Source organism: Rhodotorula toruloides (assembly GCF_000320785.1).
Source record: "Rhodotorula toruloides NP11 unplaced genomic scaffold Scaffold21, whole genome shotgun sequence".
Taxonomy (NCBI): domain Eukaryota; kingdom Fungi; phylum Basidiomycota; class Microbotryomycetes; order Sporidiobolales; family Sporidiobolaceae; genus Rhodotorula; species Rhodotorula toruloides.
This window is the reverse complement of record NW_015622981.1, coordinates 100,839-125,777: the sequence shown is the minus strand read 5'-3', so window position 1 is coordinate 125,777 and position 24,939 is coordinate 100,839. Positions and strand designations below refer to the sequence as shown.

The 24,939-nt window shown below is 62.4% G+C and overlaps 11 protein-coding genes across 11 annotated transcripts; 7 read left to right on the top strand and 4 right to left on the bottom strand.

The window, feature by feature from the left end:
• Positions 1–384: 384 nt before the first annotated feature.
• RHTO_03515 (casein kinase 1) lies at positions 385–1,849 on the top strand (the record flags this gene model as incomplete). The annotated part of the gene is made up of 4 exons (XM_016417185.1): positions 385–395; positions 507–556; positions 706–980; positions 1,046–1,849. The coding sequence occupies 4 exons, from the start codon at positions 385–387 to the stop codon at positions 1,847–1,849; spliced, it is 1,140 nt and encodes a 379-aa protein (XP_016271398.1).
• A 1,533-nt stretch (positions 1,850–3,382) lies between these two features.
• Positions 3,383–6,578, top strand: RHTO_03514 (uncharacterized protein; the record flags this gene model as incomplete). The annotated part of the gene is made up of 2 exons (XM_016417184.1): positions 3,383–4,747; positions 4,809–6,578. The coding sequence occupies 2 exons, from the start codon at positions 3,383–3,385 to the stop codon at positions 6,576–6,578; spliced, it is 3,135 nt and encodes a 1,044-aa protein (XP_016271397.1).
• A 158-nt stretch (positions 6,579–6,736) lies between these two features.
• On the bottom strand, positions 6,737–7,663 carry RHTO_03513 (uncharacterized protein; the record flags this gene model as incomplete). The annotated part of the gene is made up of 5 exons (XM_016417183.1): positions 6,737–6,884; positions 6,948–7,188; positions 7,257–7,410; positions 7,473–7,601; positions 7,661–7,663. 5 exons carry the CDS (start codon positions 7,661–7,663, stop codon positions 6,737–6,739), a joined length of 675 nt encoding a protein of 224 aa, XP_016271396.1.
• A 137-nt stretch (positions 7,664–7,800) lies between these two features.
• RHTO_03512 (rad51 family DNA repair protein) lies at positions 7,801–8,982 on the top strand (the record flags this gene model as incomplete). Its single annotated transcript, XM_016417182.1, has 1 exon — positions 7,801–8,982. The coding sequence occupies one exon, from the start codon at positions 7,801–7,803 to the stop codon at positions 8,980–8,982; it is 1,182 nt and encodes a 393-aa protein (XP_016271395.1).
• Positions 8,983–9,078: 96 nt separating this feature from the next.
• On the bottom strand, positions 9,079–10,606 carry RHTO_03511 (alpha/beta hydrolase fold protein; the record flags this gene model as incomplete). The annotated part of the gene is made up of 7 exons (XM_016417181.1): positions 9,079–9,177; positions 9,245–9,456; positions 9,514–9,752; positions 9,861–10,005; positions 10,059–10,140; positions 10,198–10,280; positions 10,342–10,606. 7 exons carry the CDS (start codon positions 10,604–10,606, stop codon positions 9,079–9,081), a joined length of 1,125 nt encoding a protein of 374 aa, XP_016271394.1.
• A 541-nt stretch (positions 10,607–11,147) lies between these two features.
• Positions 11,148–12,458, top strand: RHTO_03510 (mitochondrial FAD carrier protein; the record flags this gene model as incomplete). The annotated part of the gene is made up of 6 exons (XM_016417180.1): positions 11,148–11,428; positions 11,482–11,567; positions 11,624–11,722; positions 11,783–11,970; positions 12,059–12,151; positions 12,210–12,458. The coding sequence occupies 6 exons, from the start codon at positions 11,148–11,150 to the stop codon at positions 12,456–12,458; spliced, it is 996 nt and encodes a 331-aa protein (XP_016271393.1).
• Positions 12,459–12,700: 242 nt separating this feature from the next.
• Positions 12,701–14,262, bottom strand: RHTO_03509 (replication factor C subunit 4; the record flags this gene model as incomplete). Its single annotated transcript, XM_016417179.1, has 7 exons — positions 12,701–12,841; positions 12,902–13,228; positions 13,292–13,589; positions 13,648–13,757; positions 13,843–13,944; positions 14,079–14,088; positions 14,171–14,262. 7 exons carry the CDS (start codon positions 14,260–14,262, stop codon positions 12,701–12,703), a joined length of 1,080 nt encoding a protein of 359 aa, XP_016271392.1.
• Positions 14,263–14,624: 362 nt separating this feature from the next.
• On the top strand, positions 14,625–18,258 carry RHTO_03508 (ubiquitin-conjugating enzyme E2 O; the record flags this gene model as incomplete). Its single annotated transcript, XM_016417178.1, has 10 exons — positions 14,625–14,777; positions 14,847–14,918; positions 15,004–15,495; positions 15,552–15,697; positions 15,754–16,318; positions 16,395–17,229; positions 17,294–17,547; positions 17,608–17,694; positions 17,753–18,114; positions 18,186–18,258. 10 exons carry the CDS (start codon positions 14,625–14,627, stop codon positions 18,256–18,258), a joined length of 3,039 nt encoding a protein of 1,012 aa, XP_016271391.1.
• Positions 18,259–18,625: 367 nt separating this feature from the next.
• RHTO_03507 (isocitrate lyase, mitochondrial) lies at positions 18,626–20,711 on the top strand (the record flags this gene model as incomplete). Its single annotated transcript, XM_016417177.1, has 6 exons — positions 18,626–19,314; positions 19,374–19,795; positions 19,854–20,059; positions 20,117–20,396; positions 20,452–20,592; positions 20,647–20,711. 6 exons carry the CDS (start codon positions 18,626–18,628, stop codon positions 20,709–20,711), a joined length of 1,803 nt encoding a protein of 600 aa, XP_016271390.1.
• Positions 20,712–21,008: 297 nt separating this feature from the next.
• On the top strand, positions 21,009–22,567 carry RHTO_03506 (zinc finger, RanBP2-type protein; the record flags this gene model as incomplete). Its single annotated transcript, XM_016417176.1, has 4 exons — positions 21,009–21,122; positions 21,175–21,256; positions 21,313–21,728; positions 21,788–22,567. The coding sequence occupies 4 exons, from the start codon at positions 21,009–21,011 to the stop codon at positions 22,565–22,567; spliced, it is 1,392 nt and encodes a 463-aa protein (XP_016271389.1).
• A 506-nt stretch (positions 22,568–23,073) lies between these two features.
• RHTO_03505 (uncharacterized protein) lies at positions 23,074–23,553 on the bottom strand (the record flags this gene model as incomplete). The annotated part of the gene is made up of 1 exon (XM_016417175.1): positions 23,074–23,553. The coding sequence occupies one exon, from the start codon at positions 23,551–23,553 to the stop codon at positions 23,074–23,076; it is 480 nt and encodes a 159-aa protein (XP_016271388.1).
• Positions 23,554–24,939: the final 1,386 nt, after the last annotated feature.

Genomic DNA, 24,939 nt, shown 5'->3' with positions numbered 1-24,939 from the left:
TCGGACAGGTGCACACGCGCAGATCGGACACTCAAGAGCACGGTACGGAGGTTTGCGAGGCTGCGCGGGCTGGTGCGAGGCGTGCGAGTGCGCTCGGGGCCTCGTCAGGAGGTGACCCAGGCCAGCACGCTCCTCGGCGCGCTCGCTCGCTCGACTGGGTGGACTGGCAGGCATGGCATGGCAGGGATCAGACTGCTGGACTTGTCTTTTTGTCGGTCCAGCGGGCACGGGACGAGCCGTGGCGAGGGCATCGTGAGGCACTTCGGCCAGCTGCTGACGCTCGCACTCGTCTCGCTCGCATCGGCTCTCGCGCAGGCAGATTACCCTTTCCCCCTTGCTCTCCACCTTTCGTAACCCTCACTCAGTCGACTGCCACAGCCCACCATGGATCTCCGGTGAGTCGCCGTTCTCGCGGTTCCGACTTGCGATGCCTGCGCAGCCCGCGCCTCGCACAGGCGTCGGCTCAATCCTGCAGTGCAGTCCGGACTGACACCTTGCGCGTGCAGTGTCGGTGGCAAGTACCGCATCGGCAAGAAGATTGGGAGTGGATCGGTGCGTATCTCCGGCTCGTCGCGGTTCTTGCACAGAAACTGACATCTCTCGCTCGCTTCGGCGCGCGTCTCGATGACAGTTCGGTACGCCTCGCTTGCACCGCGCCTTGACGCTGGAGGACTGCTCGCTAACTCGCCTTCGCGCGATCCGCAGGCGACATCTACCTGGGCGTCAACATCATCTCGGGCGAGGAGGTTGCGATCAAGCTCGAGTCGGTCAAGGCGAAACACCCGCAGCTCGAGTACGAGGCGAAAGTGTACAAGACGCTCGCGGGAGGCGTCGGCGTGCCCTTCGTGAGGTGGTTCGGCGTCGAGTGCGATTACAACGCCATGGTCCTCGACCTCCTCGGCCCTTCGCTCGAAGACCTCTTCAACTTCTGCAACCGCAAGTTCTCGCTCAAGACCACCCTCCTCCTCGCCGACCAGCTCGTGAGTCGTCAATCGGCCTCTCCGCTTCGCGACCCGCTTACTCACCTCGCTTTCGCGTTGCGCAGATCTCTCGCATCGAATACATCCACTCCCGCAACTTCATCCACCGCGACATCAAGCCCGACAATTTCCTCATGGGCATCGGCAAGCGCGGGAACCAGGTCAACGTGATCGACTTTGGCCTCGCCAAGAAGTACCGCGACCCGAAGACGCACCTGCACATCCCGTACCGCGAGAACAAGAACTTGACGGGCACGGCGCGCTACACGTCGATCAACACGCACCTCGGCGTCGAGCAGTCGCGCCGCGACGACATGGAGTCGCTCGGCTACGTCCTCATGTACTTCCTCCGTGGCTCGCTCCCGTGGCAGGGCCTCAAGGCGGCGACCAAGAAGCAGAAGTACGACCGCATCATGGAGAAGAAGATGACGACGCCGACCGAGTACCTCTGCCGCGGGTTCCCGAACGAGTTCGCCATCTACCTCAACTACTGCCGCTCGCTCCGCTTCGACGACAAGCCCGACTACTCGTACCTCCGCAAGCTCTTCCGCGACCTCTTTGTCCGCGAAGGGTTCCAGTACGACTATGTCTTCGACTGGTCGGTCCAGCAGCGCGTCGACGACGTCCAGAAGCAGCAGCTCGAGTTCCAGAAGCAGCAGGCAGCCGGCGGCGCGCAGCCGCAGCCGCCGCCGCAGCAGCCTCAGGGCCAGTCTGCCGCTGGCGCCGCGCAGCCCAAGAGGCGCGTCCTCCAGCCGGGCGAGGTCGACCAGCAGGGCCAGGGCGTCCCGCAGAGCGACCAGCGCATGCTCCGCTCGCAGACCCGCAACCAGCAGGAGTCGCGCATGCGCGCCGGCGGCGAGTGGTACTGAGCTCGCTCACCTCGCAACTTCGCACCTCGTCTCGACTTTCGGTTCTCGACTCTACTCCCCCTCGCGTCTCGGTTCCCGGCCGGCTAGGCGATCAACTCGCTCAGTCCGGCGCCATGTGAGATCAAGGTTCGGCTTTGGAAGGCGGCAGGTCGACATCAGCAGGAGGAGGAGATGAAGAGCAGAGGGAATTGGTCGGCGCCAAGTCGGCTCTTTTGCCGGTCCCGACTTTGTTCTCTCCTCTTCTCGCCCGTCACTCCTCCCTCTCGTCTCTCCATACCGCTCGCCCTCCCCCACCCGATCCCCGGCACTTTCCTCGACATCGACTCCCTCTCCCTCCAGGAACTCGACTTCGTCCCCCGTCCTCGCCTCGCTTGAACCCATCTTTTGTCGGGTTCACCGCTGAGGGAGCGCGCGGCTACGACATTGTGGCGGAGGTCGGAACTTGTTGAGGATTCGCCGACATGGCTCACCCCGCTTCCCAACCCTCCCCCTAATCCGGCAATCTCGCCGCCCTCGCCCGGCTTGCGCCCCTTTACACTCACCTCTCCCTCGCCACGGTCGATTCTTTTCAACCCGTCGACCGCCTTTTGTTGGCGTAGATTGCGTCCATCGAGGACTCCGACTCTTCCCCTTCCCCGCTCGCGCACCCCGGCTTGACGACGTTCCCCCATCCCCTCCATCTCCTCGGGCCTGTCGGCTGTCATTTTGACGGTCGCTGTCTCGAGATCCGCCCGCCGTTGCCGCCGTCACCCGCGACCTCCGACTCCTCCGCCACCCGATCTCGTCTCTCCCCCTCGCCTACGCTCTCCGCCGTCCACCGTCACTCGATCAGCCGATTTTTCACTTTTGTGGCTGCGCTTGACGGACAAGGGAAGTTGGCGATGAGGCGACGAGACAGGAAGGCAGCGGAGGGGTTCTTCGGTCGCCGACTGCGAATTTTGTGCACGGCATCATCGAGGGCTGGGAGCGTTGTCGGTGGTTGGCGCAGGGGCGAGCTGGACGAAGCCGTCTCGCTCGCCTTTCGCCTCGTTGACCTCGACCCGCCTCTCTCGGTCACCACCTCCCCTCCTCGCTTTTCCGCCATCGCCTCGCATCCCTGTACTTTCACGCTCACCACTCGCATCGCCTCCCCCATTTGACGAGAGCTGGCCGGAGCCAGGGCCCTCGTCCTGTTCCCCTCCCTTCTCCCGCCTCCGACTCGTCCTTCGCCTCGCCTCGCCCGACTCGCCGCCTCGCAATTTTGTCCAGAGCGCGCCGGATCTAAGAGGCGGAACAGCACGTTTGAACGGTTCACGGACGGTGAAGGGGGACTGCTTCTCCTAGTCGCTTTTTTCTCGGCCTGTGTGGGCTTGTAACGGGTTTTGTCGTTCACCTTTCGACGCGCCCGACTTTCTGCGAGTGTCAGAGAGCGCATCGAATCTCGGCAAGCGTCCGTAAACGCCCTTCGACGCTGAAGAGGTCGGCGACAATCCTTGTCCCGCTCCTCTCCCTCTCCCACCAACTCCGCACCGCTCGCGGACGCGCGCGCCGGCCATGGCGCACAGCTATCTCGACAGCGTGCACCTGCACCCGCTCACATTCGCCCTCGCCGCGCTCGACAAGCTCTCATCAGTCGAGTTGGCCCTCGTACAGTTCCACCTCGACAACGACGAGCCGGGCTTTGGGCAGGTCCTCACGAACGCGAGACGGATCTGGGAGCAGCGTCGATTGGAGGCCGTACAGCGCGGCGAGCTTCTCGATGGTCGAGAGTCGCGACCTCCCTCTTCGCTCTCCTCGACCGGGTCGAATGGCCTCGCAGCGCGACTGGATCCTCCAGCAACACCGGCACCTGTTCCAAGCGAGTTCTTTCCTCTCGTCGAGACTCTTCGCAGACTGCAGCAGAAGCCGGGCGCGCGAGTCATGGCGGCGAGTCTCGGATCGACCATGCGTGGCGCATTCCGAGGCGTTCTGTCTTCGAAGTCTCGCTTTCAAACCTTCAAGGAGTACACGATGGCTGCGGCCGCAGCGGGACTTGTCGAGACCGGGCGAGGGGAGAAACAGGGTCAAGATTGGGTTCGCCTGCTCCCTCCGTACTCGCAGACGGCCAAGCCGCGACAGCCGTCTCTTCCGCCACGCCCAGCATCCACGACATCAGCGTCTCATCCAACGCATCCTTCCCCTCTTCCTCCCGACCTCTTCCACCTCGCCTCCCTCGAGTTCTCCTTCTCCCCCGACGACCTCGCATCTCTCCCTTCACACCAGCTCATCCTTCTGCAGTTCCGCAAAGATCCGTCGGCGCTCTCTGTCCCATTTCGTGACGTCGAGCGAGTCTTCTGGCGTCGTCGCGCGGAGGCAAAGGCTCGAGGCGAGACCTGGCGGGATCCGACAGCGGCAAAGGCGGTTTCTCCCCTTGCGATCCCGTCAACGCTAGAGTCGCCCACGAGTCCACCTCTTGCCGAGCGTCTTCCAGACCGCGTCGCATCGTCTCTCGTCAATCTCGACCTCACCGGCCTTCCTCTTCACCTGCTCGGCTCGGTCGCCGGCCTCATCGGTCTCCTCCCGCCCCAAACGCCCTGCATTGCGGCAGGCTTCTTCGACCGCGCTACACCCCTTGAGTCACTCCGAGCGTGTCTCGCATTCCGCACCGAAGCTCTCGCCGACGAAGTCGCCGCGCAGATCGCCAGCTTGCCTCCTCAGCCGGATGGGTTGCAGATTATCGCGTCGCGCTCTTCGGAATTGCCGGAGTGGCGATGGCGCAACGTCGTTCCCCGGGAGCGCGAGCCGCTTTGGCGCGAGTACAGGCTGTGGCAGGACCTCGTGCAGGGGAAGAAGCGGCGGGAATCGAGCGCTCATCCCGCAGGCGACGATCGCCAGAAGCGCCGCAAGTCGGAGATCCCGGCGACTGACAGGCTGCCGCGGGTACGTTCGACCTACTGATCACGTCTCTAACGGGGAGAGGGTCTTGACAATTGACACGCAGGTTGTGCGAGCTTCCGACCGCGTTCCGCTCGATCGCCTCGAGTCGCTCTATCCGCTCGAGATCAGCATGGACAAGCCGGCGAAGGACTTGACGAATCGCGCTGCTGCCGATGATGCCTTCGTCTGGCGCTTCGGCGCTACCGCGTGGAAGGACGAGTCGCGCACCTCCGGGAAGTACTACCACTTGCTTTTCCAGAGTCACCGCGAGCGCGAAGCGTTCGCGCACTGGCTCGACGAAGAAGCCTCGCGGTACTGGAAACGGAACGGCGTCGTCATTCGCATCCCTCGGGCGGATGCGTGCAAGCAGCTCGACTGGCGCTTCCGTCACTTCTCGCACGCCTGGCGCAGTGACAACGGCTTTGTACTGGATCGCTCGGACGTTGCTCCGACTGCTGGCGAATTCGGTCGCGGCGGCGCAGACTACCAAGTCGACCACCCTGATACGGGCCTCTTCGACTTCGAGTTCGTCCTGCATGGCCGAGACCCACCCTCGCCGACGCGTGTGACCTCCCGGCACGTAAGGAGCGTGACCTGCGAGCTCCACCCTCCTCCGAAGCGAGAGTCTGTCGGCCACGACAGCGCAGCCTCGCCTGCCGCATCCGCCGAAGGTCCACGGTTAGCGCCGTCTGCAGTATGGTCTGCGACGCACAGCAGCTCCGTCGCTCATCGGCAGGCCGAGTCCGACATGATGCGCCAGACCTCCCCCTCTCCCTTCCCTCCCGCCGGCCCTAACCTTCTTCCGCCACCCTCTCCGACTCCGCTTGCCGCGGCGCCGCCTCCTACTACCGCAGCGCCACCCTCCCAGATCGACCGCTCGCAAGACCAGCCTGGCGACCCTCTCCAGCTCAGCGATCTTCCCGCATTTTCTTCAGCACTCTCCGCAGCTCGCCTCTCCCCGACTCAAGGGCTCGATCTTTCTTCTCGTCCGCGCCGCCCGACAGCCACTGACTTGAATGACTTTGAGATGGACGTGCGCGATCTCTTCGCTGTTGCGGCGCGAGACTATTTCATTACCGGTCGCGTCAAGAGCGAGCCGTTGGACGATGCTGGATTGTCCGTGCAGGCGGATGTGCACGCGAATGAGGCGATGAGCCCCGGGGGGGCCGCGCTAGTCCCGCAGGCGTCAACCGACGAATCGAAGAGCGCTCCTCTTTCGAAGCCTCTCGACCTGCCTCGTCCTTCTCCGGTTCCGTCTGCAGCAAACTTGTCGCATGCGTCTACTGCAGAGTCAGCCGGCATGCAGCCAACTCTCACAGCCGACATCCGCCCGCACTCGACTTCGCCGCACAGCCTAGGCGCTCCCTCGCTCATTCAACCGTCGGCGCTCGCGGCAGTGGAACAACAACCACCCTTCCCTCAAGCTGAAGCGCACCCGCACTCAGAAGCGCCGCCCACGCCCATTGATGGCAGAGCTCGCGTCTCACAAGCGACTCGGCAGACGCAGCCCGTCGACCTCCCTTTCAGTCTGCCTCCCTCGTCAGCCTACACACCTCAATCCTCCCACCCTCTCGCACGCCGTCCTACTGAGCCCACCTCCCCGCGCACACCTTCGCACACAACGACTCGCCCTTTTCCCGCAAGCCCGCCTACACGCCTGACCGCGGTCAGCAACGGATTGCCAACGCAGGGCATGCGGCCCGCGCCGTCTATGGCTGGAATCCCGACTGGTCCTCGCTCGATGGTGGCTGCAGGAACGGTGGCGGCACGGCCGCCTGGGCTGCCTGCGAAGCCGGCTTTCCGTACAGCGCTGCCGCCGCAGGAGAGGCTGTAGCGGGCGACAGAGCAGGCTGCAATAGCACATTTCGCATCGTACTCGGCTGCGAGGAGGGGCGAACGAGAGAAAGCGTTGCGCTTACGAGAGATGCGGACGAGGAGAAACTGCGTAGCAGTACAACAAGGCAGACTTCGTGCAATCTGGCGGTACCCTGCTCATCGACCAGCCTTTCCCTTCTTCGGCAATGGCGGATTTGTTTGCGTGATCAGCGTGTTGAGCGTGTGCTGGCGGATCGTGGCGAAGGGCGAACTGGCGAACGACTCGTTCTTGATGATGGCAGGCAGTCGAGCGGACTCGGCAGTCCTTCAAGGAGCAGACTTGTCAGCAAAATGACCAGCAAGCTGAGCAGAGCACATGTGGACGCACAACACCCGCTGCCGCTTCTTCGCGGTCAGCTTCTCCTTGCCCTTTCCGCCAGTCTTCGACTTTGCCGGCGCCTCCTCGTCGTACATGTCGTCTTCGGCACCGTCCTGCTCCTCGGGCTCGATGGAGGGCAGGACAGCCTCGACTTCGGTCAAGGAGGCGACGAGGTTGTTCTGCGGTTTGGCGGCGCGCCGTAGTCGTCGTGCGTGAGACTTCGAGTAGGGAGTCGTACTGGCGTTGACCTCTGCGCAGCGAGGACAATCGAATGAGTGATCAGACATCGCGAAAGAGCGATATGTGAGCGCGACTCACTGTCAAGCAGTTCCTTCCGCCTCGCGTACGCCTTCTCCGCCTTCGTCTGCTTCGGTTTGGCAGGCGCTTCGGACACAGGATCTGTCTGTTCTGGCTCTGCAACATCTGCGAGCGCCTCCGTCTCTGCAGCTTCGGCGGCAGCAGCCTTGACAGCCTGCGAGGAGAGGGGAATGGTCAGCTTCTCCTCAGCGAACTACTCGAAAGGGCTGCACGCACCGCGATCGGCGCCATCTCTTCCGGTGCCATCATGTACGAGTCGTCCAGCCCATCAGGCGCCGCTGCTGCCTTGAGCTTGGCGGAGCGAGAGTGAGAGGGAAGGGAAGTGCGAGCACGCGTTGGGCGAGGCTGCGAGCGGGGGAGCGTTGAGCATACATGCCAAGAACACAGGCTCGAGTCGTACTCACCATTTCTAGCGCGGACAGCGAGAAGGGGACGAGGCGGAAGAGGCGAACCTTCCCTTCGACCGCTGCTGCTCACGGCTCGCCCGCAGAACTAGCTGGTCGGGCTTGCTATGAACAGCCGAGACAGCTAACTAGCAACCGCGATGGACCCAGCCCTCCTCGCAGACGGGATCTCGTGCGACACCGGCCTCAACCTCTCATCAGCTGTCCGGCACTCCTCGAGCATTCCTCACCTTTACGTCGACGGGCTGAGCGCCATACTCGACCAGGCAGGTTTGCAACTCAGGCGCGGTGATGTTGTCGAGGTCCAGGGTCTCGCATCGAGCGGGAAGACGTCGCTGCTCCTGCACCTCGCCGCGACCGCTCTTCTGCCGCGCAGGGCTCACGTTCGGGTAGATAGGCAGGTGCTCGAGGTTGTGGTCGGTGGGAAGGAGGAGGCCGTCGTCTGGATCGACTGTACTTCACGCTTCGACGTCGACCGCCTCGCCTCGCTCCTCCGGCATCACCTCGATACCTCGATTCAGCGGTACCGTGCGCCGAGAGGCATCGGTGCGCCTCGAGACGAGGAGATCGACGGACTCGTCGACGAGTGCTTGACGCGGCTGCAGGTCTTCTACCCTTCTTCGACCCTTCAGCTCGCCGCAACGATTCAAGGGCTGCCGGAATGGGCGAAGACGCATGCCGCGGAGGAAGTCGGCAGCGTCTTGATCGACGGCATGAGCGAGTTCGCATGGGCCGATCAGTACGCGCATGAGCAGCGGAGCGCATCTTTCGCGCCAGGAGCACCCCGACCGGTCGACTCTTCCGCTTCGTCACAAACTCCCCTTCGACTCCTTCTCGCCGCAATTGCGCATCTCCGCCGGACTCTCGCACCCTTGATCTTTGTCACGCAATGGGTCTTCCGACCTCACGCAATCCTGCCTCAGCGATCAAGCGACGGCCTGCCCTTCTACCAGCACCACTTTGCTCCGCCTCACTGGCCCTCAATCTCGACCGTGCCTCTCGTATCGGACGCCAGCATCGATCCTCTCGAGTCACCTTCTCTCCTCGACGGGATGTGGCCGACCTTTCCGCTCAAACTGCACATCACGGTCCATCCTCCGCAAAAGGCCGTCTTCCGCAAGGGCGTCAACCTCGACACGGTTCTGCAGGAGCAAAAGAAGCGGCTCAAGGAGCGCGACAAGCTGTTCAAGCGGGCGCGAGGCTTGGGAACGGCTGCGGGAGGAATGGGGACGGAGGGCATCCAGTGCGTTGTTCGGAAGCAGGGCGGAGTCGAGATCGGTAGCTGGGAGATGAGCGTGTACGAGAAGGAGATTGTGACGTGAGAAGAAGCATTGCTCGCATCCCGACGGAGAGTTGAACAACACATGCCACGCGAAGCTTCTATCGAGTATCTACATGCCTCGTCTTCTTGCGCTCTTCTAGTGCCGATTCAGCCAGTCGAGCATGTCGTTGAGAACCGTCTGGCGTCGCACGTCGTCCGCTTCGTCGCGACCCTTCCGCAGCAGGATGTGCTCGTACTGTGCGGGAAGAGCAGATCTCAAGTCAGCTCGTCTTCAGACTCAGCAGGTGAACGCCGCTACGCACGCCATCGTACAGCTTGATCTCCTTGTCCTTCGACTCGGCCTCCTCGTACAGCTTCTGCGAGCCCTTGTAGGACGTCACGCGGTCACCGGTACCGTGGCAAAGGAGGAACGGAACGCGGAGGTGCGGGAGCTTCTTGTCGATGTCGAGGATGCCTTCGAGGATGGCGAGGCCAGTCGCGATGCGGAGCTTGCCGCCGTAAGTCTGCGGGTCCACTGCGATGGAAAGTCGTCAGCTACACGGAGCTGGTTGAAAGGTGCGGCTTCACGTGCTTTCGAACTGCTCCTCAACCTCAGGGTCCTCGGAATTGCGCCCCTTGTTCGCATTAGCGAAAGGGAGAGGTCCTGCGACGCTTGCGAGCGCACGCGCAGCAAGCTCGACCGCATAGGATGGTCGAGAGTCGGGCGCGATCTGGAGCATGGGGCAGAGGATGACGCCGCCCGAGACGGTTGGTCGGAAGGAGGTGGAGGAGGCGGAGGGAAGAGAAGTATCGAGAGGAGCGCCGTATTTCCTGCGAGGAGCGACACACCGGTCAGCATCGGTACTCCACGACATCAAGGCGGACTCGGCAGGAGCATCCCACGTGACATCACCCTGGACGACGCAGACGCGGACTCACAGACAGGTCAAGGTCGCGGTGAACCCGCCGAGACTTTGGCCGGCGACGAAGACCTTGCGCTGCTGCGTGACGGAACCGCCTGCTTCTTGGACGAGCTTCGAGTCCTCGAGCATGACATCCTTGATGACTTCATAGACAGCATCGGCTGTGAAAAGCGAAGTGAGCGGTGATCTGGGGAGAAGCGAGGAAAGTACGTACCAAGCACCTCCATGTTGGGGCAATGGACGTGAATGCCTGTCGAACGACCATGCGCGGGCAGGTCGGGAACGATTACGCGGTACTGCATTGTCACTCTTCAGCTCCGGAAGACGGAAACTGGGCCGGAAGGGTAACTCACGCCGGCGTCGAGAAACTTCTTGGCGTGGTTCGAAAACTTGCCGCCATAGTCGTTGATTCCGTGGACAAAGACAAGGTCCGCATCTGCACAAAGAGATGGTCAGCGGGCTCGAGTGGTATTAGAAGGGATTTCCAGCGAACTCACCTCGACTCAGAGCGCCCTTCGTCGCCTCCCAGACTTGGTACGTCACCCAGTCTGACCGCGCCTCATTCAAGTACACCTGTCCATCTCTGTGCCCGTGCGCGTCGCGAATCTGCTGCTCTTCCGGGGATCTCGGAATGTCCTTCCTCCCCCAGGTGCGGTCGCCGGCAGGAGGTCGGTGCAGAAGCTGCGAGACGAGCGAGTGCTGCGCCCACGGCGAGGGGATCGAGTAGTACCACTCTTGGCCTGCAGGCGGTTTCCAGGGCATCTTGAGAGTGTGTAAGGGTTCAAGGTGAAAGCGGGACGACGGCAAGAGAACGGCGAGGCGCGCTTGGGGCGGCGAGCGGAATACCGTGGTGTGTAGCTAGGCTCAATCTGAGACGCTTAAAGCAGTCTAGCGAGCGCTCAGGCGAAAGCGAGGGTGTTGCTCTGGTCGAAGAGAGGCGCGAACAACTTGCGATCCTCCCCCTCGCTTCGACTTGCTGCTTGTCTGGCTCTGAAGCTCACCTTGGCCCTCGTCAACGCTCAGAACGCTCTCGGAACCGCTACGACGCCCTCCCGCCGAGCAGATTCGTGCGACATCACCGCCTCTCCTCGACGGCGAACGGGTTGACTGTGCCAGCGGCGCACGCATAGGGGCTGCTGGGTGGACTCGCTGAAGTCTGTCAACTTTGTGAGTGGCACCTGCCTACCCGTACAACCTGCTTTTGCGCCGTGCTGACACAGTCTCGCCTCCTGAACTTTCGACAGCCCTTCGCAACCTCCGTTCCTCCCTCTCTCGCCCTCGTTCGCACCAGACTTTCCGCGATATGTCCTCACGAGATGTACCGGCCGTCTTCGGCTCCCCGGCACTCGACTCAGCCTTCTGCGGCGTCTCAGCCGGCATCGTCTCGACGATCTGTATGCAACCGCTCGACCTCCTCAAGGTTCAGCTGCAGGTTTCGACCGCGCCAAAGGCGCATGGAACGCTGGGGCAGATATGGTGGGGACTGGGAGAGATCGTACGGCAGGGAGGCTATGGAGGCTTGTATCGAGGGTTGACGCCGAATCTTGTCGGAAACGCGAGCAGCTGGGGGTTCTACTTTCTTTGGTGCGTACCCAGAGCTGCCTTCTCTCAATGTCCTTCTGACGCTTGAGCTGCAGGTATACGATGATCAAGGCGCGGATGGACGGAGGAGAGGAGAAGAAGCTGAACGCGGGACAGCATCTTCTCGCTTCCGCAAGTTCCGGTGCGAGCGCTTTTGCCGTCGCTCTCGGGACAGATTTCTAATGACTCTGCGCATAGGCGTCATCACGGCGGTCATCACCAACCCTATATGGGTCGTCAAGACGCGGATGTTCACGACGCGAGCGGACGAGACGAAGGCGTACCGAGGCGTCCTGAGTGCGTCCTGCTTCTCTTTCTCGTTGTCGCACGGCTGGCTGAACTTTGAACCCCTTGCAGACGGCCTCGCGACACTGGCACGAGAAGAAGGCGTTCGAGGCATGTCAAAGGGAATGACGCTCGCCCTGATAGGCGTCTCGAACGGCGCCATTCAGTTTATGACATATGAGGAGCTGAAGAAGCGGCGGGTGGATCTGCGAAGAAAACGGTTAGGAGCGGGAGCAAGCGAGGAGGAGGTCAAGCGTTTGGTGCGTCGCCCGCCTTCATTGCGATGATCCGGTCCAGCGGTTCCTGGAGAGCTCTGCTGACTCCTGCTCGCTTTTTCTGGCCGCACAGAGCAATACCGAGTACATCCTCATGAGCGGTTCGGCAAAGCTCGTCGCCATCGGCATCACCTACCCATATCAGGTCATTCGATCACGGATACAAGTGCGTTCACGTCTCTAAACGTCTGATACCCCTCACTGACGCCCTCGCACTCGCGCAGTATCGACCCGTCTCTGCCGCCTCTTCCACTCCACCCTACACCTCCATCCCCGACGTAATCACCCGCACCTACCGCTCCGAAGGTCTCTCGGGCTTCTACAAAGGCATCGCAACCAACGCCGTGCGGATCTTGCCGGGGACGTGCGTGACGTTTGTCGTGTATGAGCAGTTGAGTCGGTGGTTGGGACGGATGGCGGAGCGGAGGGAGGCGAAGGCGCGGGGGACGGCGGCGGAGGTGCAGGTCTCATAGATGCGGCGCCTGGCGTTATAGACACGACGACTACCGCAATTACATTCCTTGAGTCGTCGGGACAGGTCATGCGATACGAGCGAGACTGTCGAACCTTGCTGCCCGCGTCGGTCTTGCTACCACACTCTCAGGGCGATGCTGTCTGGCAGGTAACGGCGATGCAAGCGTGTCCCTGACTCCCTCCTTCTGCCCTACACAGTACAACAAGCGACAAATCCGCCTCCTCCGGCTCTCACGCCCGCTCACAACTGCACGCCATCCTTGCCAGGCAACTTGAACAGCTCAGGCTTCATGCTGAGGCGACAGAGGCGCGCGATGAGGCCTCCGAGCTGGACGACGGTCGCGACGCCTTCGAGGATTCGCATGTGCGTGAAGCCGATTTCCTGCGCGGGCGTTCGTCAGTGCGTTGCGAAAGAGCTAGGAGTAGGGAGCACGAGACGCACGCGGATGAACTCGAGCCTGACGTATTCGCTCAGCTGCTCCATGCCCTTGACGACCCTGAACAACGTGCTGACAACATCGACCGCCGCATACCCCTGACTCCAAAGCTCGCCGAGCCCGTCCATCGCCTTGTCGACATCGCCCTTGACGCACGCCGAGACGAGTTGTTGCACGCGAACGGGGTGAGGCTGGTCGCACACTTTGAAGACTTCGTCGGCGCCGACGAAACCAAAGCCCGAGAAGGTCGATTGGAGGTTGTTGATTGCTTGACGCATGTCGCCTTCTGAGGTGAAGATGAGTGCCGTCAAGCCTTGCTCGTTGTGCGGGACCTGCCGGGCGAGTGAGACTGTGTTAACGAGCGGTCCCAGCGACGCAAGAACGTTGAGGCTCACCTTTTCGATCTCGCAGATCTCCTTCAACCGCTTCAACAGCTCCTTGTCGCTCAATCGCGCATACCGCAAGATCGCACACCGACTCTGAATGGGCTCGATAATCTTGTTCGACTGGTTGCACGCCAACGCAAACCGAGTCGTATTGCTGTAAAGCTCCATCGTGCGGCGGAGGGCTTGTTGTGCACCCGTCGTCATCGAGTCGGCCTCGTCGAGGATGATGAGCTTGTGGCGGCCGAGAGGCAAGGTCACCTTCTTCTGCGCGAACGTCTTGATGCGGTTGCGGACGACGTCGATGCCGCTGGGAGAGTCTGATAGCGTCAGGGAGTGTCCGGCCACAGACGTTGGACAGTACGCACCGCTCGTCGGACGCGTTGAGCTCGAGAACGCCCTCCTTGTAGTTCTTGTCGCCGAGCAACGCCCTCGCCAGCGCCAGGATACTCGTCGTCTTGCCGATACCGGGCGCGCCCTGCGGTCGAACGCCTCATGTCTAATCAGCGTCGTCCACGAAGTGAGGTAGCACCACCGATTGGCAGGAGAGCGCTAGAACGCACGGAGATGATGATGTGCGGGCAGTTGCCATCCCTCGCGATTACCTTGAGCCGCTCGATCGTCTCGGTGTTTCCGACGATGTCATCGAGCGTCTTGGGCCGGTGCTGCGCGTCAATAACGGGTAGTGTTGAGGTGTCAAGGGGAGGAGAGGTGGGGAGGAGGGGTGGTCGAGGTAGGGCGGAGGGATGGGTCAGCGGGACTGTCGACTGGGTCAGCAGCCGTGCCGATGATAGCGCACCTTCTCGACCCTGTTTACGCCGCGCACGAGCGTGGTGTCAGCTCTGTCGAGTGCACCGCGTCGCAACGAGACGAGGGAGAGTGAGGACGGACCAGGGCAGCTCGTACTGGACGGGCTCGTCCTGCTGTGGCTGTTTGCCCTTGTCAGCGGTCGACGTCGACGGGAACTGCAGCTGCTGGTCCATGGTGAGCGAGTCGCGGGTCGAATGTCAAGGAGAGCGATGAGGAGGCGCGGGTTGGCAGCGACGACAACACAGCTGGTGCGCAGGAACGCTTCGGACGGGTGCTGCACGGTGCTGAATAGACTCGCCACGCTCGCACAGTCCCGCCAGTCCAACTCCCGGTCTCTCTCGCCTCGTCTTTCCATCTCCATCCTCATCGCTCCCTCACGCCCACCATTCCACCCGCACTCGGGCACGGCTGGAACTGGGACACGCTCGTCTGGACTCTCACAGCAGTCACCCTCGTCTACCACACAGTCGCGCGCCTCCGCTCCAACTCGACTCCCTCTCCACCCTCGACGCCCGATCATCCTCCCTCGACTCGCATGACAGACTCGCCCGCGGTACAGACGCCAGGCTCGAAGGTCTACGCCGGACCGAATGGCGAGGAGCTCATGCCCAAGATGAGCGACACATACAACGAAGACATCGTTCAGTGGACAGACGCAGACGGGACCGTGAAGACTGCCGTCGTCACGGTGCGCGCAGAGCCATTCAGATCTCTGAAAGACTCTGGGACTGACCTTGTTGACCTGCCCCCATCGCAGCGATGCTGGGCTGACGAGCAGAACCCGGAGACGGCCAGCGAGGCTCAGCGACTCAACATCCCTTTCGACCCGGTGAGTACGGCAGTCTGTCCCGTTCGGCGCAGTCCTTCTCTTACGAGAACGAAGATACTGATTTGGTAGTCGTCCGTTCTCACAGCTTAAGCCCGGCTATCTTGAAGTCCTCCACCCCGACGGCTCGCGAACCGAGATCCTCGAATCCACCGTCACCGTCGTCGACCGCGGCCTCCTCTTCGGCGACGTCGTCCGTCCCCGGCGTCCGCACGGCACGCCCGCTACGACGCGCCCCAAAGGTCCGCTGGGACAGATCGCAGACATGAAGACTGAGGTTCAGCTGCAGCGAATCCTGACGGGCGAGTTCCTCGACGGCTGGTTCGACACGGACGAGCTTGTCGCGGCAGCGCGGATGAACAGGGGTGACCACGTCGTCAGTGGGGACTGGATCGGCGTCGTCGAGGAGGTGTTCGAGATGGCGCATATCGAGGCCGGCAACGCGGGCCTCGTTAGGCGCGTGTGCGACATTGCGGGATCGTTGAGTGTCGGGCCGGCGGCGGAGTCGGTCAAGCAGATGCTGCTCGACAGGGGAGAAGGGTTCCTCGCTTCCCTGCTTGGCGCGAGCGACCTCAAGACGGTGCGTACGACTGTCCTAGCTCTCGTCGCTCACGCTGACGCCTAACAATCCCGCAGATCCTCGACGTCAAGCAGTGCATGGTCGCTGTCAACTGGCTCTGCCGAAACCCGCAAGCCGCCTCGACCGGCGCCGACAGCGAATGGCAGCGGCCGAAGCGCTACTGGACCGACATCGACCAGCTCATCCAAGTGCATGCGACTGCGTACGTTTAGCTTTCCTTCTCGTAGCCGATCCCTTGCTGACCTCGCGCTCTCGCAGCGACCATCTCCACACCGTCCACGACAAGGTCGTCTTCAAGGATCCCTCTCGCTTCCCCTGCCCTTCCTCTCGCTGGTCTTCGACTTACCCGGAAGGCCACCGCGTCTTCGTCATCACGAACGCCCGGACGACCGCCACCGTCGTCTGGCAAGACGGGTCTCGGACGACGCACTCGACTGCCGAGCTCGAGCAAGTCGCCCAGCTCGATGAGGATGCGGACATCTTCCCTGGCGATATCGGCGTCTTCTCGGGCGCTGAGCCGAACAAGGTCGGAGTAGTCCAGGCGGTGGACGCGAGGAAGCGGACGATCCGGCTGCGATGGCTCGACCTGAACGACCCGAAACACAAGCCTGTCGAGGGCGAGGAAGGGGAGGAGACGGTCTCGGGACTCGAGTTTGACCCGCATGGACCGCCGCCGGATGCATACGGCGTGAGGAAGGGCGACTTGGTGCTCATCCAGAAGGTGGGGGAGACGAATGGCGCGGTGTTCCCGACTGTGCCAGGCTTGGGCGAGAGCGAGGTTGCGGCAGGCTTGATGCCGGGAGGAGAAGACTTGCGGATGGAGGTGCGTTCGAGTCGCATGCTCGTTGGCAATCGCTTCCAAGAAGCTCGCTGACTGCAACTACCGCCGGTTCGCACAGATCTCGACACTCGGCCTCTCCTACGCCCAAACCCTCAGCGACTCGTTCATCCCTCCGAAGCCACAAACCGCTCCTGACTCGCTCACTTGGTACGGCGAAGTGCGCGACCTCCTCCTCGACGGCCGCGTCCTCGTTCGTCACCCGTCTGGCTCGTCAGGGACGTACGAGACCGACCGCCTCACGCAGCTCGTCGACGGGATGGACCCGGCGGGAGAAGCGGCGGCGGGGTTGCAGGCGCTTGTGGATGAGGAGGGGATGATGCTTGATGAAGATGGCGAGGATGAGGAGGAGGGAGTCGAGACGGACGGAAGCTGGATGACCGAGGACGAGGACATGGGGTCGGAAGAGGAGGAGGCAGGCGAGCCGGCCGTCGTCAGCTGCACGATCGACGACTTCGCGGGCGATTGGTCGTCGCAGGATGATTCGCAGGACGAGGACTACAAGGCGGACGACGACGAGGAGGCGTCGGTGGGTGGCAAGAAGGGTTCGGACGTCGAGATGAAGGGCTGGGCGGACGAGGAAGAGGAGGAGGCGAACAAGGTCGCGAGCGATGCCGAGGTCGAGATGAATCTCCTCCCGCCCAAGGCGTCGACTTCGACTGCCGCCGACAACGGAGCACCAGGTGTCGACGCGACAGCGACACCGGCAGCGTCTGCCGCAGCGACCGTGTCGATGCCTGGTGAGATCGAGGACTTTGACGACTGGAAGCGGTTCGAGGTGCTCGAGGAGGCGCCGGCCGACCACCACTACATCAACGAGAAGGTCGACGCGCCTGGCAAGGCGTTCATGAGTCGCGTACGCAAGGAGCACCAGGTCCTCGCCAGCTCGTTGCCTCGTGAGTGGACTTCCGCCCCCGACTTTTCCGGGCCGCCTGAGCTGACTGTCACATACGCTCACAGCAAACATCCTTGTCCGCGCGTACGAGAACCGTACCGACCTCCTCCGCTGCCTCATCATCGGCCCGACCGATACGCCCTTCGCCAATGCCCCCTTCCTTTTCGACGTCTACCTCTCGCCCACCAAATTCCCTCACGAGCCGCCTCAGGTTTTCTTCCACTCGTGGGCGTCGGGCGTCCGCGTTAGTCCCAACTTGTATGTCGAGGGCAAGGTCTGCTTGAGCTTGCTCGGGACGTGGAGCGGCGACAAGACCGAGGTACGTTCGGCTCAGCTAGCAGTCGATCTTGTTCTTGAGCTGACAGCCAGATGCTCGCAGAACTGGAGTTCGGCACGCAGCTCGATCCTGCAGGTCTTCGTGTCGATTCAGGCGCTCATCATGGTCGAGAACCCGTACTACACCGAGGTGCGTTGCCTTCTCTTCACTACCGCTTCTCGTACACCTGACAGTTTCCCTCGTGCAGCCCGGCTACGAGAAGCAGATGGGCACGACCGACGGAACGGCCGCTTCGGAACTCTACAACGAGCGAACGCTCGTCCTCACGCGCGCCTTCGTCAAGCGCGCCTGCGAGTACCCTCCGATGAATTTCTGGCGCGAGATCGCCGCGTACTACTACAACGGTTTTCCCGGATCGGAGCAGGCGGGCGGCGCCCTCCAGGGCATCATCGAGCAGAGCCGGCTGTTGCTCGAGGAGAGCGAGCGGTGGCACGCTGAGCAGGACAAGAGGGAGGGGGCCGGTGATGCGGCCGAGGACGTCAGGCAGCCGCCGAAGAGCGGTGTCGTGCCGAGCCAGCGGATCTTGACCGAAGGAGCGGGACTCAGTCTGTGCGTGGCGCATTTCTCCTGCCTGCCCTTGGTTATCCCCGTGACGCTGACCTGTCTCCCACTCCTTACAGGCGGAGAACGCTCAAGGCGCTCGAAGACCTGCAAAAGCGAGGCCCGAAGCTCGACGAGCCGCAAGCAGCATGACCCACCTTCCCTCGCTCACCGCCCTCGCCCTCGCCCTAGACGATTCTCGCATCCGCATACCTACACGCATAATCTGCAGTTCAGAACGGAGCATTCGTAGGACCAAGACGAAGCGCTCTTTCGAGACTGGACTTCTTGCCCTCCTCCTCCTCGGTTCCCTCGTCCTGCTTGTGAGTTACAGTCAGCAGACAATCAGCGGACCCAGCTTCTACGCACAGGCGACGGTTTCGTCGAAGTCAAGGTTGCCGGTGTCCCGTCGCTCGACCGTCGTTTGCCTCGCACTTTTGCCAGCTCTGTCATCCACTGCTCACTTCGTCGCTGCACCAGCTCGTTGCAGTCTGCGCTGAGGCTGTCACGAGTGCACGCCATGCTACGCACCGCTGCTGCCCGCTCTGCTCGCTCCCTCCGCCCGTCGTCGCTCCACTCAATCGCACCCCGCATCCGAACCTCCGCCGCCTCTCTCTCGCGCGCAATGAGCTCGTCGGCCGTGCGAGCGAGCGCAGGACTTGCACAGTCTCAGCCACCGCTGTTCTACCTCGACCCGCCGTCCGCTGAGCAGGAGGAGGCCAACTTCCGCACCCAAGTCGACGACATCTCCAACTGGTTCAGCTCGCCGCGATGGGCCAAGACGAAGCGCCCTTACTCGGCAGAACTCGTCGCGACGAAGCGCGGAACGCAGCCCGTCTCGCCTCTCCACCCGTCCAACATCTCGGCGAAGAAGCTGTGGGCGCAACTCGAGCGGGCGAGCGAGAAGGGCGTGCCGCTGCACACCATGGGTGCCATCGACCCGGTCCAGATGACCCAGCAGGCGCCCTACCTCGACGTCCTCTACGTTTCAGGCTGGGCGGCGAGTAGCGTCTTGACGACGGGCTTCAACGAAGTCGGACCGGATCTCGCGGATTATCCCTACACAACCGTCCCGAACCAGGTTCAGCGGTTGCGCAAGGCGCAGGAGCTGCACGACAGGAAGATGTGGGACGAGAGGCGGTGCGGAAACAAGGACAAGCAGCCTTGGATCGACTACTTGCGGCCCATCGTTGCAGACGGCGACACCGGGTGCGTCTCCTCTCGCTTCTGTGAGGTTGTTCTGGGCTCACATGACCACTCTCTCGCAGTCACGGCGGTCTCTCGTCGGTCATGAAGCTCGCCAAGGCGTTCGGCGAGGCAGGCGTCTCGGCAGTCCACTTTGAGGACCAGCTTCATGGCGGCAAGAAGTGCGGTCACCAAGCCGGCAAGGTCCTCGTCCCCATCTCGGAGCACGTCTCTCGCCTCGTCGCCGCCCGCTTGCAGTGGGACATCATGGGTCTCGAGACTCTTCTCATCGCTCGTACCGACGCCGAGAGCGGCAAGTTGCTCTCGAGCACGGCGGACGCGCGCGACCACGAGTTCGTGCTCGGTGTCGAGACGCACAACGGACCGAAGAAGGCGCTCGCGGACGAGATCATGCATGCGAGTTTGGCGGGAAAGAGCGGAGCCGAGATTGACCAGCTCGAGGCGGACTGGATGTCGGGCGTCAAGCTCGTCACTTTCGACGAGGGTGCGTCCTCTTCTGCAAGCCCATTCTGAGCGTTGACTGACCTGACCTGCTCTCGCAGCCGTCCATAACCATCTCAAGCGCACTCTCTCCGCCTCTGACGCTTCTTCCAAGTTCGACACGTACAAGCAGCGCGTTGCAGGCGCCAACTTGTCGAACCGAGAAGCGCGCGCCGTTGCGAAGGAGATCGTCGGCGAGGAGATCCAGTGGGACTGGGACTTGCCGAGGACGAAGGAGGGCTACTACCACTACCGTGGCGGCATGGCGGTGAGTCGCGACCCTCTCCCGACCAGAGGAAGCTGAGCTGATATTGCTATCTCGCAGGCCGCGATGAAGCGCACTCTCGCCTTTGCCGACTACGCCGACCTTCTCTGGCTCGAGACCAAGGCGCCCGACCTGAAACAGGCGCAGACTTTCGCCGGCACAATCCGCGAGAAGAACCCGGGCAAGTGGCTTGTCTACAACCTTTCACCGTCATTCAACTGGGGCGCCCACGGCTTCAGCAACGAGCAGCTCAAGTCGTTCGTTTGGGACCTCGGCAAGGCCGGCTTCGTCATCCAGCTGATCTCGCTCGCTGGCTTGCACTCGACGGCTGTCACTACGGGTGAGTCTGCGTATTGTCTGTCCAGCGACGACTCGCTAACTTTGCCACCTCGCAGCTGAACTCGCCAAGCGGTTCAAGACGGACGGCATGCTCGCCTACGTCGAGCTCATCCAGCAGAAGGAGAAGGACCTCAAGGTGGACGTCTTCACACATCAGAAGTGGTCAGGCGCGAGTTACAGCGACAGGGTGCTGAATGGTGAGCCCAAACTCTCACTCTCGAACGCTTGCCTCGCTGACCCTTTTCCCACAGCTGTTGCGGCCGGCTCTTCTGCGACCCAGGCGAGCGGAAAGGACTCTACCGAGCACACTTTCTGAGGTTCTGTAGTGATCCTGTTGTGAATAGAAGCGTATTCTCGAAGTCCAGTCTGGCGCGAGTTGACATTCGAGAGGGTTTGACTTCCGCCTCGCAACTCGCCCTCGCGTCGGGCTCGCTTGACCGGCTGAGTCAGCTGCTTCTACCACGCTACACGCACTGGAGGCGCTCTCCCTCGCCCGCACTCGCCACCCTCGTCGCTTGCTCCCCCTCGACTTCATCAGCGCGGCCTCGTCTTCCTCGCGCGTCAACACTCCCGCCAGGCGTGGTGCGCCACTCGAGGGAGATTGCAGCCGGATATGACGGGATGGGGCTCGCTGGCGCGGGTGCCGGGCGAGGTGGGCACATTCACCGTCCTCAAGAGTCAGCCAAAGTCCGATGAAGCGCTGGCGCTGCTCAAAAGGATCCATTCGGTGCGTCACGCGTACGAGGACGTTCTTGCATAGCTGATTGTGCCCTGCGCAGATGGTCAAGCCGATCATGAAGAAGCACGGCTGGTTCTTACCGACACTCGCTGAATTCTACCCCTTGCAAGAGAACCTGCTCGGTGCGCGCGTTTCTTCGGGTTGAGATGGCTTGCGAGGACTTACACGATTCTCACAGGCATTAACGTCAATCGCGGCTGGAAGATCTGCATTCGCCTCCGACCCGCACACGACCCACACTCGTTCCTCCCGCTCGAAGACGCCCAACACTGCCTCATCGGCACGATGCTGCACGAGCTATCGCACAATATCCGCGGGCCGCACGACGACATTTTCTTCAAGACTATGGACGGGCTCTACGACGAGTTTGACCAGCTCCGCGCGAAAGGTTACTTGGGCTTCGTTGGCGAGGGACGCAGGGTAGGCGAGGGAGCCGCGCACGACAGTCCGCTCGGTCTGCGTGAGGTGAGGGAGAAGGCGCTAAAGCGGATGGAGGAGGCTGAGCGGATGCGGAAGCTGCTGGGACAGGGTGGGAAGTTGGGAGGAAGGGCGCCAGACACGAAGGGCAAGCGCCGTGGCGACATCCTGGCTGATGTGAGTTATGCGTCTTGGTTCTAACGATGCTGAAATGCTGACGCTGGATGGCTCGACAGGCCGCCGAGCGACGCTTACGCGCTCAAAAGGCCTGCGGCGGCGACGACGCGCACAACCACCCTTCTGGCTCGAAGCAAGAAGACCTGCCGCCCGAGATCCAGGACGCCATCAACCAAGCCGATCGCGACAGCCGCCGGATTGTCATCGACCTCACAAACCTCTCGGACAGCGAGGACGAGGTCAACCCTGCGCCCAAGCCGTCAACCTCGAAGCGCGCGCCGTCCCGCAAGACTCGCGCATCCAGCTCGTCGTCTATCGAAATCGAGGTCATCCGCAAGCGGCCCAAGGTTGAGGACGACGAGTCGACCTCGTCAAGCCTTCCGTCTCGCCCATCGACCTCGTCCGCATCATCCGCCTCATCCCGCTCGTCCGCCACGTCCCGCTCGTCCACCTCGTCCCGCACATCCACCTCTTCTGCTGCGACGTCCTCCGCGAAACCAAGTCGGCCACACCCACCATCTCGCTCAACGCAAGCCGCCTCCGAACGCGGCGCCTGGTCATGCCAACTCTGCACCTTCCGCAATCCTTCGCCATTCTCGCTCGCCTGTGAAATCTGCGGTACCGAGCGACCGGCCTCGGTTCCCGTCGGCGTCTCGATTCCACCAGTCGTCGGTCGCGGCGCGCTCGCCGTCCCCGAACGCCTCCCGCGCTTCGGATCCGCCAGGACGCTCGACAGCGGCATCGGGTGGAGCTGCCACGTCTGCTCGACGCTGAACGAGGACATCTTCTGGTGTTGCTCGATGTGTCAGACGGTCAAGCTGAGCAGCGAGAGGGGTTGAGGCGGGCTTGCAATCTCCCGTCCGTTCGCTTCATCCGCTTCCACCGTCTACAAGAGCAGACCGCGCACAGAGACGAGCTGGATGCCTCGACAGACTACGTGATGTGCAAGCTGTCTCTAAAGTCCTGCAATCGTGACGCGGTGATTGCGGCTTTTGGCTGCTGGCGAAGAATCGGATCCGGCTGTGCGATGATTGACGAGGTCGAGGGAGGAGCGACGCTGGCCAGACGAGTGCCTACTGCGCACAAAGCGGAAGTTCGGGGATCAGCATGTCGCTTCTGACAGCGAAACGAGGCCGGCCACAGAAGCGAGGACGCACGCTCGACGGCTGAATATCTTCAAGGTGAATGTTCGTCACGCCGTCGAAACCGCTGCCCGCGCGCTTCGGGTGACTTGAGCGAGTCTGACAAGCAACGTGGGCTTAGCGAGATTGCTCTACAGGAGCAGGTGAAGGAAGAACGCACCTTGCTCAGCTCAAACGCAATCCATCCCCGAGAACCCTGCGTCTCACTCGCCCCCCGCCGCAGCCGCCGTCTCCTCCACGACGACAAGGTTCTTCTTGACGACCTTTGGGCGAGCCGAGATGTCCATCAAGCGAGCGAGCGAGCCTGCGTCTTCCTCGTCCTGCACTTCCTCTCCTCCCTGCACGCCGCTCGAGTCTACCGCTCCCTCTGCATCCGCAAGCTCCTCGTCCTCCTCACTCTCCTCCTCACTCGAACTCCCCTCCTCACTCTCCGACGAATCTCCCTCACTCTCGCTCGACACCTCCTCCATCACAACCGCCTCCTCCCCATCCGCCCTCATCCGTCCCTCAAGCTCTGCATTCGCGTCCCTGATTTGCGGCAAGAACGCCTGTAAGCGACTTAGGAGGTCGGAGGGCGGAGGGGGGAGGACGAAGCGGGAGGAGGGGGAGGGGAGGGTGGGGATCTCGAGGAGTTGCGAGGGTTGGGGTTGGGCGGGAGAGGTGGTGGAGGGTGGAGAGGACATGCTGCGACTGTGTAGAGCAGGAGAGCGTAGCGGGAAGCGAGTGTGGTGGATCAACCTCCCCGACGAGTTCATCAACGAACGCGGTGAAGCTCAGCTTCCGACCAACAACTCGGCTCCGAGGATGCGCTGCTAGAGTTTGTCGAACTGCTCTTGCACTGTCTGAGTCGCTACAGACGCTACGCCGACCGCCTCCCTCCGCCGTCGCCTCGCCTCTCCCACTTCACCTCGTCGACGACACTGGCTTCCGACTCGCACTTCGGTAGCTCGGCTTCGCTTGCGGACCTCTCGAGGGGACGTATAATACGCTGCGATTGACTCTGTAACGGCGGGAGGCGTAAGCTGGCGAGAACGGACTGTCGGGCAACTTGCTGGACCCTCGCTCGACACTAGCTCGCTCACAGCTCGAGGATTCCTCCGCTCTCGAGCTCCAGACGGGACGGGCACCAGACTGGTCCCCTAGGCGGATCGAGCGCGGAGCTGCTGGACAGCGGGACCGAAGGCGGCTTCCCTGTCTCCTCTCGACTCGGGGCGGAACCACGAGGGGTTGCTTCGTCGCTTCTGTCGCGGGAACCGGTCCTGCGTGTACCGTTGTGCCTCGAGAAGCACTGTGAAGGCCAGGCTGTTCGCGTCGGTGCCGAAATGCTGCTCGCTTGCTTCTGCCTCGACAGGAGCGTCGTTCGCAACGTGCGCCTCGTAACTCAAGCAGCTCGAACAGCGCGCGACGAGCACGCTGACGCGCTTAACCGACTGCTGCGCTCCCGGCACCCACATCGCCAGCCTCCCCCGAAGAAGCTCTCACCCCTCTCGCTGGCTCGCTCCGACTGCTTTCCTCCGCCGCTCGTCCTCGTCCTTCGCCGCAAAGTCCGCCTCCGAGTCGGTCGAAATCGAACGGACTGCGCGAGGTTCACCGAGAAAAACGTGTGCTCAATCTGATCCTTGCAGACTGGCGGAGAACCGGGGACGATCTCGCATTCCTTCTCGCGAGCTGCGTGCGCTGCGTGCCAGCCTTGCGGTACAGTACGTCCTCCAAATGCACTGCTGTACTGTACAGTATTGTCCGGAGTCGTAAGCGCAAGAACAAAGCCAGGGACGAGCAGTGAGTAGGTGCTGCGCAACTTCGTCCGTCGTCGGGTGTCTCCCAGAACCAGAACTTCTTCTTGCTCGGAAGGCAAAGCCGCAGATCCCATCCGCGTCGCTCGCTGGCTCGTTTTGCAGCCCGGATCGTACGTTCTTCGTCGACGCCGCCGTCGCAACCGATGGAGCAGAGAGAAGAGTTTCCCCTCATCAACGAGAGCCTCGCAGACCACTCGCTCTCTGTCCTGGGTGCGCCTCGCATTTGATTTCACAGCGCCGCGCCGTGGGAGTGTTCCGCCGGACAAAAAAGTG